The sequence below is a fragment of the Scatophagus argus genome, chromosome 23, assembly GCF_020382885.2.
Source record: "Scatophagus argus isolate fScaArg1 chromosome 23, fScaArg1.pri, whole genome shotgun sequence".
NCBI classification, from domain to species: Eukaryota; Metazoa; Chordata; class Actinopteri; family Scatophagidae; genus Scatophagus; species Scatophagus argus.
The window spans coordinates 5,720,741-5,735,917 of NC_058515.1; the positions used below are offsets into that span (position 1 = coordinate 5,720,741).

General features: G+C 40.2%; 1 protein-coding gene across 1 annotated transcript in view; it reads left to right on the plus strand.

Moving 5' to 3' along the window:
• ppp2r5b (protein phosphatase 2, regulatory subunit B', beta) overlaps positions 1-15,177 on the plus strand; it is a 36,261-nt gene that overhangs the window by 9,923 nt on the left and 11,161 nt on the right. Inside the window, exons 2-7 of the mRNA XM_046380595.1 lie at positions 6,771-6,967; positions 9,014-9,115; positions 10,210-10,302; positions 10,885-11,015; positions 12,348-12,407; positions 14,850-14,958. Coding sequence (XP_046236551.1) covers positions 6,771-6,967; positions 9,014-9,115; positions 10,210-10,302; positions 10,885-11,015; positions 12,348-12,407; positions 14,850-14,958 — 692 coding nt within the window. The remainder of the gene's footprint in view (positions 1-6,770; positions 6,968-9,013; positions 9,116-10,209; positions 10,303-10,884; positions 11,016-12,347; positions 12,408-14,849; positions 14,959-15,177) is intronic.

Sequence of the window (15,177 nt, forward strand, 5' to 3'; positions counted from 1 at the left end):
GTAATGAAATGGCCAGCGATGCAATAAACACAACTGCTGCTGTGTCACCGAAGAAAGAGTTGATCCTTAAAGGAATACACTGATGCTCGGACAAATAAGCACACTGATTGAATCACCACAAGCTTCATCCTTGCGGGTGTTCAGCTATTGAATATGCACTTGTGCTTCAGAGGGAGTGCAAATCAAATACTGGACATGCTGACGAGACGTGTCGTGAATCAGTTTTGAAGGAAATTGATGAGATTGGAAGATTTATCTTAGATGGGATGAGATACTGAAAACAGAAAATATGCGCGAATGCAAGAATCCCAGCCAGCTTTAAAAATAAAAAAATAAAAAAACAGAAACATGCTGAGGTTTAATCAAGGACAAGAAAATGTGAGATTTTTTTTCACTTGTCACACAGCTTGTGTGACAAGCGGCAACAGCGGTGAGGAAAACACGGTGCCTGATGTATACATTGCACGACAAACCAACAGATTATTATTCAACGAGTGAGGGTACAAAGCTGCTAATCAAATGTTGAGGTTGTCTCCAGCTGGAATAACCGCATTCCATATGTGTTTACTAACGGTCTCCAATTTGTGCTTACATTTCACACTGCAAATATTGCTTTCGGAGAAGATTTTTAATCTCTAGAATTCTTGAAAGTCAGGGAGAATTTGGGATTGTGAGATTAAAAAGGAGACCGTTTTGATTATAGGAACCACAGCCTATTACACTCAGCTGCTACGTGTTCATTAGGCTGCGTGGTGGAAATGTGTATTATTAGAATCATTGGATTATTTAAAGATGGGCTTAGCCCGTGAGTTAATCTTTCGCCATGACACAGCCTTGTCTCACTGCCTTTGTTAAAGAGAGAATGGGACTTTTCTTTCTGTACATCCTTTGAATGCAGCGTATAAAGACTTTCTGTCATGTTTTGAAATCCAGGTCTTCAGATGCAAGTGCTGTCACCTCAGTCTTTGACATTTTTTCAGACAGTAGCCTAGTATCTTAATTTGGAAAAAAAATTAGCTTATAAAGCTGCTTAAAAGAAAGGATCAAAAATTCTGGACTCTTAATAATTATGTCTTGTTTAATGCTGAGAATTTCATAACAATCCTTTCGTGTATAAAAGACACAGAAGAGCTAATCATCCATTTCTTAATCTCTAGAACACTTTCAGTAAACACAAACCTCCATCAGCGCTGAATACAAGGACACCATGCATGTAATCTTAGGTTAAAGGGAATTTGATCCTGCAAGCATCCCATAGATTTTGGATTTCACTATCTTCCCCAAAACTCCCTTAATGCCTGTAACAGAAAAATATTCAACGCAGCCCAGCACGTACTGAGGTTTGCTATAGCTAACGTGTTAGCAAAGCGTTGCCTTCATACACATCCAGGAGACACCTAGTGTCCCCGCGTAACAAATGTAAATACAATATTCACTTTCTCTTTAACTTTGTTTTTGGTCTCTGCAATCTCTCAGTGAAATGGCTCTTAAGCAGCTAAATGTCTTACTACGTTCATCAGCTAGTTAGTTGCTAACTTTGTGTGATTTGGTGCTAGCGAGGAAGCATGGATAGAAATCTAAATATGAATTATTCCTTGGTCCAAGACCAATCTTCTCACCAAATGTGGTGAAAATCTCTTCATCATTTGGTGAGACCTCCTGCTGAAGGACAGACAGGACGACTGAGAGGAATAAAGTACAACATCCTCAGCAGAAAGTGCAAACACATGTGCTCCTTTTCTCTATTTCTGTCATTAAGATCGACTTGATTACCACTAACTGGCTCTATATATAATTCTGTTTCCAAGTATTTCCTCCTAATTTAAAGCAGTGGGATGATTTGTCCTGTGCTTTCATGGCAGGTAAATAGCTTTTTACTCCTCAGTCCTCTTGAAAGCCTGAAGATGGTCGACAAGAGGGGGATGTAGTCAATCACACACGATAGCATTCCTCTTCATTTTTCTTTTCTAATCAGGCAGTCTATACGCAGGATAATGGATAACATGTTGCACATGTTTCCTAGACAGTTTGTCATGTCGTGGATGTGCTATCAGGAGGATTAGATTATTCAGAGACGGACTTCAAATGCGTCACTTAAACCCCTTAAGGTGATATTTATACAGCCCTGACTTCTACACTGCATGGTGTCTCATTTTTGATAGTGGCTGTAGCTCCCTTCTACTATTTTTAACTGTATTTCTTGCTTTCCTTCTTTATCTGCCACTACCCCCCTTCTGTCTCTCCTTTCCCTTTCCCCTCCCTCCCCATCCTCTCTTCCTTTCTGCGTCACTGTATCTGTGCATTGAGCATGAGTGTGTGCGCTTAATGACAGAGGTGCAGAGGCGGCTTGAATGGTAGCTAAAACAGAAGCTGTCCTCCTCTCTTTCTGTCTCTCTCTCTCTCTCTCTCTGTCACACACAGTCAGCCCCAAACCGAATAACTGTTATTTAAAGACGAGAGCTGTACTTGCTCGTTTGAGATTTAAATAAAAAAAAAAAGAAGCCTTGGAGATTGATGGGTGGAGTAGACGATGGGAAAGAATGAGGGAGTGAAGAGAGGGAGGAAAAGAAGGGAGGTACCTAGTGATGGAAAGATGAGAGAGAGAGGCAGGAGGAGGATAGAGGGGATGATGTCATCTTTTAACCCTATACTACTCCCCTCTCCTCCCTCTTGTTTCTTCCCCAGATTCTTCCTCCTCTCCTCTCTGTGTCTCTCTCTGGCAGGACTATATTTAGATTGGAGCAGCTGTGTATGTGTGTGTGTTTGTGTTTTGATGCTGTTGCAAAGAGCTTGAGCTTGGCACTGCTCAGTCTCAAATGTTACTGCTCATTTTACCAAATGCATCCGCTGCTCTCCCTCCTCTCGCTTCCACCATCTTTTCCACGTCACATGCCGTCTTCTCCTCCTCTCTCTCTCCGCATCAGGTTGGATTTTTCTCAACAGCCTCTTCCCTCCTCTGTGTATTTTCTGTCAAGAGGTCTCATGAAAAGACCAACAATGATTGATCCAACTAACAAGTGTTGTCTGTGTAGCCAAAGGGGGGCTTCACCATCTGTACAGCATATGACATGATGATTGCTATTTGAGTAAGGAAAACCAGAAACTTAAATGACAGGAAAAAAATGGAAGAAAAATCAGGGACGGCAACAGAGGAGGGATCCTTCACTGAGGACAGACAAAAGACTGACAAATTCAGAATATATATACAGATCACAATGACATTTCTGATTCATACACTGAGGCTGAACCAAAACAGTGAAGCTATGTGGCTGCAAATCAAAAAAATGAGCTCAAAGATCCTAAAAACTAAGGGAGACCCCTTCCATATAGCACACAGCCATTAGCTCTATTGCCAGTATGTAAATATTGATTAGCGTAGCTTTAAAAAGAAAACAGGAAGTTCTTCAGAATAAAAGGGGTTAAATTAATAATTGTTTGTGAATTTTAAAGATCTGTTATCTGCACAGTCAGTATAGTAATGCAAAGCCTGAAGCACTTTGTATTAGCGCTGATAGCTTACTGTTTATAAAACACTTACATGAAGAGTGTAATTGTTTTTCCTAAGCTGTACTGAGTGTTGTAAGCTCACTGTTCATATTGCTTTTATAATTGTGCTAGTGTAACTTTAGTAATGCTGTACCATGGTGACTATATGCATTTTAGTCTTAAGGGATTTTCTGAGTTAATAAAGATGAAACACAGAATTAAATTTAACTACATGCATTCATATTGCAGTTTGGATTTTATAGCCACAGCTAGGCTTGTTACTTATTTAAAACACTAGTTGAGATAATAAGAAACATGAAAGTAGAGTGACCCGTGTTGACCTAATGATAGCATTCACTTTACTCAGTGTAAACGCACTGAAAATTTTCTTCTTAAAGTAAGCTTTTTTCTAGTTGTACGGGACATGACATGGCTCTTTCATTTTCTTTTTATTCGTTCTCTTCCACTCTTGCCTCTCACATGACCCACCAAGTTTCTTCGTTTCCTCCATCTTCCCTATCTTTGTCTCCCAAACACACACACACACACACACTTTTTTCTTTCCCATCGTCTTTTCACCTCGCTCTGTTCTTCTTTTCTCAGTCCCAGCAGGGCACATCTTCATACAATTACTCCCCATTAAAAATGGATTAGATTTCACCTTCACAGTCTGTCCACAAAGGGAGAATAGGATGGAGGGAGGGAGAAGAGGGGGGAGGTGGTGGAGAGAAATTGGGTGAGAAGAACGAAGAGAAAGAAAAGACAGCAAGTGGTTGATTATGAAGGGAAAGGAAAATCGAGTGGTTGAGTAACAAAGGAAAGGAAGGTACTTTACAAGAGGACAGGAGGTAGAAGATTGATGAAGAACAGGAAGATGAAAAGACTGAAGCTGTAGCTATCCCAAACCAGCCAAGAAACTCAAATACAGAAGTGGTTTGTGGTCGCCTTGCAGATCTAGACTCACATTAGTTCTCAAAGCAAAGTCAGAATAAATAGTTCTCCTTCTTAAACTTTTCACACTCATTTTTCCTCACAAATAGTCAGAAAATTGTGTGAACTCGGCTGTCACACGTTTGTCCAGTCACTGAGAAATGGCTTCAATTCAAGAACAAACTGACTGCTCAGTACAGCTCAGTGGACGGACTCATAGATGTCAACACTAGATGTAAAATGGGCAAAAAGAAAGGTTAAAGAGAAGTCACAGAAAAAGTTTATGCAGCTCACATCATGAAAGTTGAATGGACAGAAAACAAGAAGTGGGTCTGATATTCTGAGGCTTTGTGCACAAACCACACACAGTCGTCTGCATACAACAAGGACACTTGCCTGAATAGAAGGAAAGCTTGACGTAAACTAACTTTAAACTAAATGTAACTCTGAGTACATGAAGGTGCAAACCAGAAAATTAGAAATCACAGACTTTTTGCAGACATTTAATTTTTGTATGTGTTTCCATATCACCCTCCTGAGACTTTATAAAATAGCAGCTTGGTGTTTTTGCCATGTACTGGACTTCAGATAAATCCTCTGGTCTCACTGGTGTCAAAAGAGCATGTGTTGTGTGCCTTGACACATCAAGCAAAGGACAGTGCTCATCTATTGTTGTGCAGCTCCATGCCAAAGGGAGCAGATGGTCTTGGTGTGCCCACAAGAGGTGAGGGGGTCTGAGGTTGGAAGAGCTCCAGTCAGCCCCCCTTTAACCTGCCTATGTTTCCCACCTGGGGGTTAAGAAGGGTTAAATCTAATCTGCTCCTGCTGTGTGTGTGTCTGTGTGTGTGTGTGTGTGTGTGCGTGCGCATGTAAGCCTCGGATCATCGTCTTTCCAACTGCATAGTTAGTCTAGACTGCTTTGTAGCCGTTGGTAAAGCTGTATTATTTTCTTCTGACACAGGGAAATTATTTGTTCAAACTGTACGTACACTGAGTTACCAGTATAGGCAATATGTCTATATAAGGGGCCAGACTGAGACCCCAAGTTGATGGTGGCATAGTAATCAGTGTCTTATTTTATTTAGTTATTTTCAGCATGATGTGGCACCCTGATCTCTGTAGTCACTGTTTTTGGCACTCAGTCACCCATTTATTTCTTTATTCATTCAGGAAACAGTGATGTTGAATAAGTACCAAGCTCACAAGTATGGTTTTAGGAATCAAACATAATGGGCCTTTTCTTTTCAGCCACACTGGCAGTAGAGATGGCAGCATCCTTTAACTTTTTGTCTAGCGTAGTCACTGGGTCAATATTTTCATTTGTCTATATGAACTTTATCTTTAGCGTTAAGTGGAATTTAAAGGTTATTTTATTTGTCGAATAAAATGTGGGTATAGAATACAGAGTAGGATTCTGTGGGCATGAGTACTGGTGACAGGTATCTCTGTTTTAACATTTGTCTACATGGTGTGGTATATCATAACATGAACTTACAGTCTAAAACATCCGCAACATTCTGCTGAAAAACATACTAAGAGCAATAGTTTTTATCTTTTTGGTGTTTATTTTACATTCGATGCGTATTTTATCATTTATCTCAATGTAGAGCAGCATATTATTGTTCACACCAAACCTCACATACATCTGACTAATATAAAATTGGGATATTTCACTGCTGTATTTAGCTATTGAGTCATCTATCATCTGGCTACTCAGAAAAAGAGCCAAGAATTTCCATTTGGCTGCTATCAAAGCTCGTAACTCTGCACTTTGGCGTTTGCTTATCTTTCTACCTTTTGCATAATGCTGCACAGGCTGAGCCCCCCCTCCCCAAAAGGCTTGTGGAATCAATTTAAAACTCTGTATATGTCTTCAGTAATCCATTGGTGTCAGCCACTTTCTCTACATCGGTGAAAAGTGGTGGTTTTTGTGAGATACAAGGTTTTAATCTGAGGGCCGGCAGCAGGTTGTTTCATTGTGATGAACAGGTCTTGAGAATGAATCTGACAGGTAATAGGACTGAGATACAGCACAGCCCTCTGGAGGAAGGTGTGTGTGGATGGGTGTGTGTATAAATGAAAGCCACTGCATGTGGGTGTGTACAAATGTGCTTGTAGAGTAGTAGTCTGCTCTCTTTCCCTCATTACATTTGAGAGAAGATCTGGCCTGTAAAATACATCTCTGTAGACACCGACACTTCCACTTTGTCAAACGATTCCCTACAAAACACAAAGTGCCTTTCAGGAACACCAGAGGATTTGGCTGAGCTTCACTGCCTCTTTATGTCCTTTGACTTCCATGTCTAACATTTCTCTTCTCTCTCTTTCTTTCTTCCCACCTCTCAATCTTCCAGACGCCCCGGTGGCAGAGTTACATGATCTGTTCTGTAAGAAGCTGCAGCAGTGCTGTGTGCTGTTTGATTTCCTGGACTGCGTGGCTGACCTGAAAGGGAAGGAGATCAAACGTGCGGCACTCAACGAGCTGGTGGAGAGCGTGGCCACTAGCAGAGGAGTCCTCATAGAGCCTCTCTACCCAGAGGCCATAAAGATGGTAGGAGGGGAGAGGACGAGAAGGGAGGTTAGGGGTTGAAATTATGAGACCTGAGAGCTAGATGGAAGGAGAGAAATGAAAGACAGAGGAGTAAAAGTATCCCAATGCGTAACAAGTGAACATCAATCAGTGGCCAACACTGGAACATTTGAAAACTCTACATACAGACACACACAAACACACTAAAAACTAGGATGAAAGGATGAACGAAGGAGGAAAAGACAGCAGAGGGTGTGATATCCAGCTGAGGAGCTCTGGTGGAGTCACCAGAGACTATAAACAAAGGTAGTGAGGGAGGAGAGGAGAAAGCGAGGAAGGAATAGATAGATATGGGGGGGGGGCAAAGAAAAGGAGAGATAGAGCATTTGAAAAGGGTGCTAAGTACCAAGAGGCTGCACAGATGGCGAGAAAGAGAGGGAGGGACAGGAAGGATAAAGTGGAGTGTTGTGCAAAATGTGCGGACACCATCACCGAGCAGCAGAGGTCCCAGAGGATATGAAGAGGAGGAAAGGGAAAAGGGGATTGACGAAAGAAGGTAAAGCGAGCAGAGGATATAGCTTATGTTATGGAGTCACTATGCCCAGAGGATGTGAAAATGCTGATGCGAACAGAGGGATGGGATGAAAGGAAAGTGGGTGCAAGCTTTAACATGAGGCCACAAGGTCATAAAATAGGTAAGGTAGGAGAAAGAGGGAGGCCAAGAAAATACACTTGTTTCCCATGTTTTGGTCTCATTTTAGTTCTTGTACAAATCTGCTCCTAATATGATTTTGCCTAATATTTTGCATTGAAGAAGAGTCAGAGTCAATAGCCATGCCCCCCTTCTGTGAGTCTGTTTAATGCTAACATCAGCTTGCTAAGATGCTCACAATGACAATGCTAACATGCTGTCATTAAGCAGGTGTCATGTTAACCATGTTAGCTCAGTGTGTTTAGCATAGGCTAAAGGTTAAGAGGAAGACTAGAGGAGAGGGGAGGAGTAAGAGGAGAAGAAATGATAGAGGGAGGATGAAGAGAATAACTTTACGGTTTTGGCAAGAATCAGGAAAGAAGACGAGATAAGCTACAATGCGTAACAAGCTTAGAGGATTCATACGTCCAGAAAATCATATTCTGTAGCATGAGGAACTAGAATGAGAATGAAGCCCAAATCCCCCTGAAGTGAGAAGTTTTACTCATGCAAACAGAAGTGTGGAGAGAGAAGGAATGGAAGAGAAAGTAATGCTGAATTGGAGCACTGGGATTTACCATATTTGCTTTTTGCAATATAGTTTATGCACTAAATGGGCAGTTGAAATGCTTTTGTTGAATAAATCATGACACAGCGAGCAGTCGGGTTGCATGACTTATTAGCTGTTCTCAAACAACAGCATCTAACACACCCGACAATAGTGAGGACAACTCTATGCTATGGTTAAGACAGCTATGGTCAAGACTAACTTTTTTCCCCTGGCAACAGTTTCTTCTTTGATTATGAACACTTTCATTATATAATACTGTGCCAAGTACAGCTACCCGGCAACATAACAGTTTCATTTTATGAGCTTGATTTAGTTGATAGAACCTCCCCACCTATTGAACGTGATCAAAATTGTCTCATAACAAACTATTCATCCTGGATCTACCCAGAGAGTTAATTTAATTAGTAGTGACACAAATCTGTGATGTGCATCATGTTGAAATCTCAGCATCATGAAGTCTAGAAATGAGTCAAAGGACGTTTTTGTAAATGTTTTTGCTCTTTTATGACTATGCCTATACTGTACCAGGACATTTAAGCAAAAAGATTTCAATCAGAGACTTGTAGACCTTGTCTGTTTGGAAGATACATACTACTATATTCCGTTAAGAAATGTCCAAGATATCTGCAACATTAACAGTAATGTACTTGTATGCCATTTGGCATTTCCTTTTAATCTCTCTGCTTGCTTTCTCCACCTCCTTTTCTTTTCTGTTCACTTCCTGTATCCACTTCCATTTTCATTTATTCCACTTCCTATTTTTTTTCTCTCACATTCCTCATCCTGTTCCCACTACTCTTTTCAGATTTCGGTAAATATATTCCGCACTCTCCCACCCAGCGAGAATCCAGAGTTTGACCCTGAGGAAGACGAACCGACACTCGAAGCCTCCTGGCCGCATCTGCAGGTATATCATACACGCAAAAATTCACGTTGTGGTAAAATTATGACCATATTCTGATCATTTACATAATTTAATGCAGCCAGGTAAGAGAAAAAAGGAATTTTTTAATGAAAGTGAAACACAGGGCATCAGTAGGTACCATGAAAAATGGGCTTGACTGTATGCCATAGTGCACACAACTCCCACCAGGTGTTGTTGCTTGTGCAGCGTTCAGCATTTATCTGCACATAAACACCCAGTACCTGAGCCTGTTGATCAGTTCATTCTGCTGTTTAAAGCAAAATAAAAAATATGAGAAAATATGCCTGATTTATCAACCTGAATCACAAAACTAAGCTTTAGCAAAGCAGAATGTCACATTTCCTAAATAAACTTGTGAAGTTTGCCCAGATGACATTTGGGTGTGGTGTACAATCACTTCTGCACCTTCAGGAAGGGATGAGTCAAAAGCGTGAAGTCCAAACTGTCTCATGAAAGAACATTTTTTTTCCCCTTTCCCACTCAGTTGGTATCTTGAGCAGGTGAAGTTTTTTTGCTGTCACCTTTCCATATTTCTGGATTCTTAAGTTCAGATTTTTCACCTCTCGCTGCTATCTGGAATGATCAGCACTCTATGCTGTGGAGAGCAACTTTGTGGAAGTAGTTTGCCATTTTGAAAAGTGTGCTTTTTGCTTTTTTGCAAGGAGTTAGACTGGAAGACTGATACCACTCTCTGAGAGAGCCCGATCTTCTCATCAATTTCTTGGAAAGAAAGCAAATAAGCTTGCTTATTTGAATAATTACAAGCGCAGTTTTGCTAACAGGGGAGGGGGTGTAGAAAATAAACAAGTTATGGCAGTTTCTGCTCATCTTTTTCTGTCTTATCACTGCCACCTTTCCACTCTTGTGGGGCCTTCTGGTTTCTGTATATTCTTTGCGCTAAACTAAGCTAACCAGCTGCTGACTTTAGCTGCATAGTTAGCACACAGATATGAACATGGCATCAATTTTCTCATCTAACTCTGACACGAAAATGAATAATTCCCATAAGGTCAAACTGTTCCATTACGAGACAAACTAAATAATATCTAATTGCTTGCTGTTTGTGCTTCTGTTAGCTGGTGTACGAGTTCTTTCTGCGTTTCCTGGAGAGCCCGGACTTCCAGCCTTCCATGGCTAAACGCTACGTTGACCAGAAATTTGTCCTGCAGGTAATCCTCTCTCTGTCTCCATGAAAAAGTGCTGTTTGTCAAATCCAAAGCTCTGAGATGTTTCTAAAATCCTGATAAGTTGAAAGTTATGAATAAATGAAGCTCCTTTTTGAAACAGCAGCCAGTGCAGAAACTTGTAATAACCATACTGAGGTACTCTCAGATTTAGTTATCTTTGTTGGGGCACATAAAAATATGAAAATTGACTTAAGGACTCGACTTTTCTACAGTTGTACAACTTTTAGTTTTAACATCCTGCTTTATATGAGGAAGTGATGAGGAAAAAAACAGTTAATGTAATTTTTTACATTTTTTTGGAGGGGTGATAAAAATGTAATTCTACTACCATGAAATGTTCTCATGCTCCAGAGGTTATTGTGATTTGCCGTTTGTGTTCTGGGGGGAACTTTTATGTGATTACAAATTAGGTTTATGCTTGAAAACAGTTAAAATAAATTCAAGGTGGTGACTGAATGTAGGAGTAAAGAGGTCAGAGAATGACTTCTGTCAGAAAATGTCCTCACAAGAACCATACTACAATCATACTCTCTCTGTGTCTGTAATTATCGTATGTGTGTGCAGCTCCTGGAGCTGTTTGACAGCGAGGACCCCAGGGAGAGGGAGTACCTAAAGACCATCCTGCACCGTGTCTATGGAAAACTACTGGGCCTCCGAGCTTACATCCGCAAACAGATCAACAACATCTTCCTCAGGTAAAGGGTTTGCTTTCCACCAATCCAAATGCACAGGATTTAACAGTGCTATTTATAGCATTCTAACATCAATAAATCAAACATTAGCCAACAAAGACCATCAGCAGGGAGAACAGCTGTGTTTATGACCTGTGCAATGCATTTTTTTTTTTAGCTTGGTGCGTCACTGGAACAAATAGGGATGATTTTACAACACAGAACAGTAACATTTTTTTTTACATCTTTAAAGAGTAGTCAGGATGCACATTTGTTGTTATCACGGGCAGTCATTTCCTTACAGAAGTTGCTTTCAAGCCAAGTTATCAGTGTGGGAAGAATGGAATGTTATTCCAACTTGGGAGTTCTTGCACGTTATTTGGTAGATATGTGGACATTATGACTAAATTAGCAACTTTGTTTTTGGTGTTGCATTTTTGGAGTGGTTCTTTAACAACTGAAAGCAGACAGTAGCATACAGCTCCTTAATACTAGTGTTGTTCTTGCATTTTTATGCTATGTAATTACCAGTGGTGATGGCCTTGCACCCATCTGGTGATCAGTTTGTTAATACTTGTGTCTTTTGAGAACTTTGAACCACATCTAGTAGGCTGACATTTATAATTTTGCCAGTTAGCTGGTTGTAATTACAGTCTGCACAATATGATTTGAATGGGCCATAAACAGCAACACAGAAGAGAATGGGAGACAAATAGCGACATCCAGAAGCAACATTTCTAAATTGTGAGAATGCACAAAATGACTGCTCATTTGGAGTCATTACACTCGCTGAATCAGCCATCATGCACATACTCCGAGTGTTTAAATCATCGTGTAGTGACACAACTCTTCTCAAGTGATTGGTTAAGCCCACTGACTAACAGGAGAGCTGCGAGGTACAGTCAGGTTTCATCTTTTCCCTACAACAAGTGTGGCTAAATTGTTGTGTTTGCAACGTAATTCAAGCCCCATAGAGCTGCAACACTGCAGCAGACTCTGTTTCTGTCTCAGTTAACTGGTTTCAGTATTTTGACAGCTAAAAGATACAGTATAAGCATAAATCTGCTTAACATCTATTATGCTTCATCTCCCTCTTACACGGTATGATCACAGAGGTAACAGAGTTGTATTACAGACATAGTACATCATGATATTGATCAGCCCCTTCCAGGGAAATTGATGCATGGGTAATTTTACAGGAAGTTATCAAATTATGTTTTCTGGAATTGCAGTCCTTCTTTTAGTTTTTTTCTTTTTTTTTTTTAATTTCTTTAACTTTTTGTTTAAGTAGCAACAGCAGCTTTATCTACTGATGAATCCTGACAAGTCACTCCATGTGTCTGTGTTGATCTTCAGGTTCATATATGAAACTGAGCACTTCAATGGAGTCGCAGAGCTTCTGGAAATCCTCGGCAGGTTTGTATCAAACACGCTGCTGTGGAGGAAAGCATAGTTTGTAGCATGTCATAGTTTGCTGAATGCACACACGCATGCACACACACACACACACATACACATAGCCTACCGTACTTGGCCCACTGCTCCAATTTGTGAGACAGCCGGGCACCCAGTGAATTAAGCATCTAAAAAAACGGTAACAAAACATAACCACTATTTCAACTGCTCAACACAAAAACCAATATGCATTTATTTTTCATTTATCATCACTGTTCCCTCCTTCTTATCAGGTAAACACAAGCGTGGGTGAAGCCCAGGGAGTGAGAAATGAGTTAGGCTCAGGTAAAACAAGCAAAGGTTGGGGTTGACAGGAGGGGGTTGAAGACATGTGAGAAATGACTCACAGGTTTGTGTAGTTTGTTGCTTTATCTCTGAGGCCAGTAAGTGAGATATGAGGAAGATAGAAATGAACAGAGAGCAAGGAAGGAAGCCAAGTTGATAAATAAAACATGTATATGTATGTATCTAGCACCTAACCAACATTGAGACAAACCAGCCCAGTGTCTCTAAATCGCTTTACTTTATTTTATGTTTAACATCAATAAAGATAAAGGCACTTCTGTCTTACTGATGTCAAAGAATGATAGACAAAGATGTTTTGTTTACATTTCAGCTGCCAGAATACCTTTGAGAAAAAAGAATATTTACTGACTGACTAATATTGATTTGTTTGTTTGCTTTGTGATTTCTTATTTTCAGTCTCCTTTTATTTATTCTCTTTCTCCTGTCATCTGCCCACACGTCTCACATCTTTCAGAACTATCAACATGTCTGTTAATGTAACAGGAGCATGTCATTGTGAATAAGTGATGTCATTGCTAGTTTCGCTGCAGTCTCAAACTTGGGTACAATGTACAAAATCTCTCTTAAGTGTCCACATGTTACATAGGAGAGAAATATTTACTTTCTTTCTTTCTACAAATGAAACCATAATGGCGCTCTGCTTTTACTGTATTTCCTCAAATATCATTCGGTCAATTAAAAGCCAGGGCACGGTCGACCCAAACGAATAAAACACAGGCCAGTGAAAAAGCAAGAGTGGATGAGCTCCTTGTGCCTGGAATGTAATATGCATGCCTGTTAAGCATAATGTACATTTCTATCGCTTATTTTTGACAACTCTTATTATTAGTAAATTCAACAATATAACCAAACTTTTTTAAATACTTTGCTATCCTGATTTCTTTATTTAAAGTGACCTAACATGAATTTGATTTAGCAATACAGATGATTCTAGCTTAAAAATAAAAAATAATAATTTCATTAAACTGTATATTTACAGTATGCAAAATCTAAAAATGCTCTTTAAATATATAGGATCTTCAGCTGGCAGAGACACACATCTTTACATTGCAACAGCAATAGGTGTTTTGTTTTTTGGCCTGTGAACCACCGTTAAGTTTTAGCTTTGGCTCCCAAAAGGAAAAACGTTTGCACGCTACTATTTCAAATGATCACAAATCAAAAATGGATGATGACTGAGATGTCTGAGAAGTATGGGTTAATGTAGAGAAAAGTAGAAGAGAGGATGATGAGGATGTGAGAGAGATGGAGGGAGGATGAGCGAGGGAACAGTGAGTCAGAAGTGGATGAAGGAGGAGGGAGAGCTGGAGAAGAGAGAGAGGTATGTATTCATGTTGGTGGTAACAGAGGTATTTATAGCTCCGCCCACACAGAGAGACGGGGAGAGAGATGGGTGAGGTAGGATGCGTTGTACAGAGAAAGAGAGAGAGAGAGGGAAGCAAAAAGGAACAGCAGGAGGGAGATATCATAGAAGCAATGTTCTATTAAATAAAGATGCTATTGGAAAATGAAGGCAGAGAGAGGCTGACTGACTGATGCAGAGACAAACAGATAAATACTCCACGCAAACTGACAAACAGCTCAGAGCGCTGCTAAATAAGTGCTTCCGAGTTTAGTTCCCACTCCTCCGCTGCTCGTTCTGTTCCCTCTGTAGGCTGAACTAATTCCATGTCGGTCGGTGTAGTAGTGAACCACGCATTCGTCCAATGGCTTGGAAATGGTCACAGTACAAGAATAGACTCCACCACGCAGACAGTTGCACACGCTTACACAGCTGTGAATGGTAGTCTGTGATGTTTTCATTGTTTCTGTGCCATGAGATATGAGAAAGCAAACTGATGATACATTTTCCTGTGAGACCATAGGAGAGAGCTTATTAGTGGATTGCTGTTTTAATCTAACCAATACTAACTGAATATTTGATATATTCGAAATGAAAGACTGTTGATGTGGTTTGATATGAAAAACACTTTGTTATAGATAGATAGATAGATGACCTTGTTGTTTGTGCCAGGAAGAAAACCAACATAATAAAAAAAGAGCTCATCTGACACAGAGTATTAGCTGTAACTTTAAGTGTCTTCTTCTCTTTCCCAGCATCATAAATGGCTTCGCCCTGCCCCTGAAGGCTGAACACAAGCAGTTCCTGGTTCGAGTTCTTATCCCGCTACACACAGCAAAGTCCCTTTCCATCTTCCACGCACAGGTCGGTGACAGTTTTCTGCATATGCCGATATTTAAATTGTTGGTGCATTAGATTATTTGATAATGACTGGCTTTACCACATTTTTCTTTAGACAAATTTGGCGTTGAAAATCTACCAACTTGGTTGTTTTTTGACACCAATTTGCATTGTACATAACACCACAAATGAAAATAAACAACAGCAACATTTGTTGACATAGCTTGATGCCATGTCTACAGA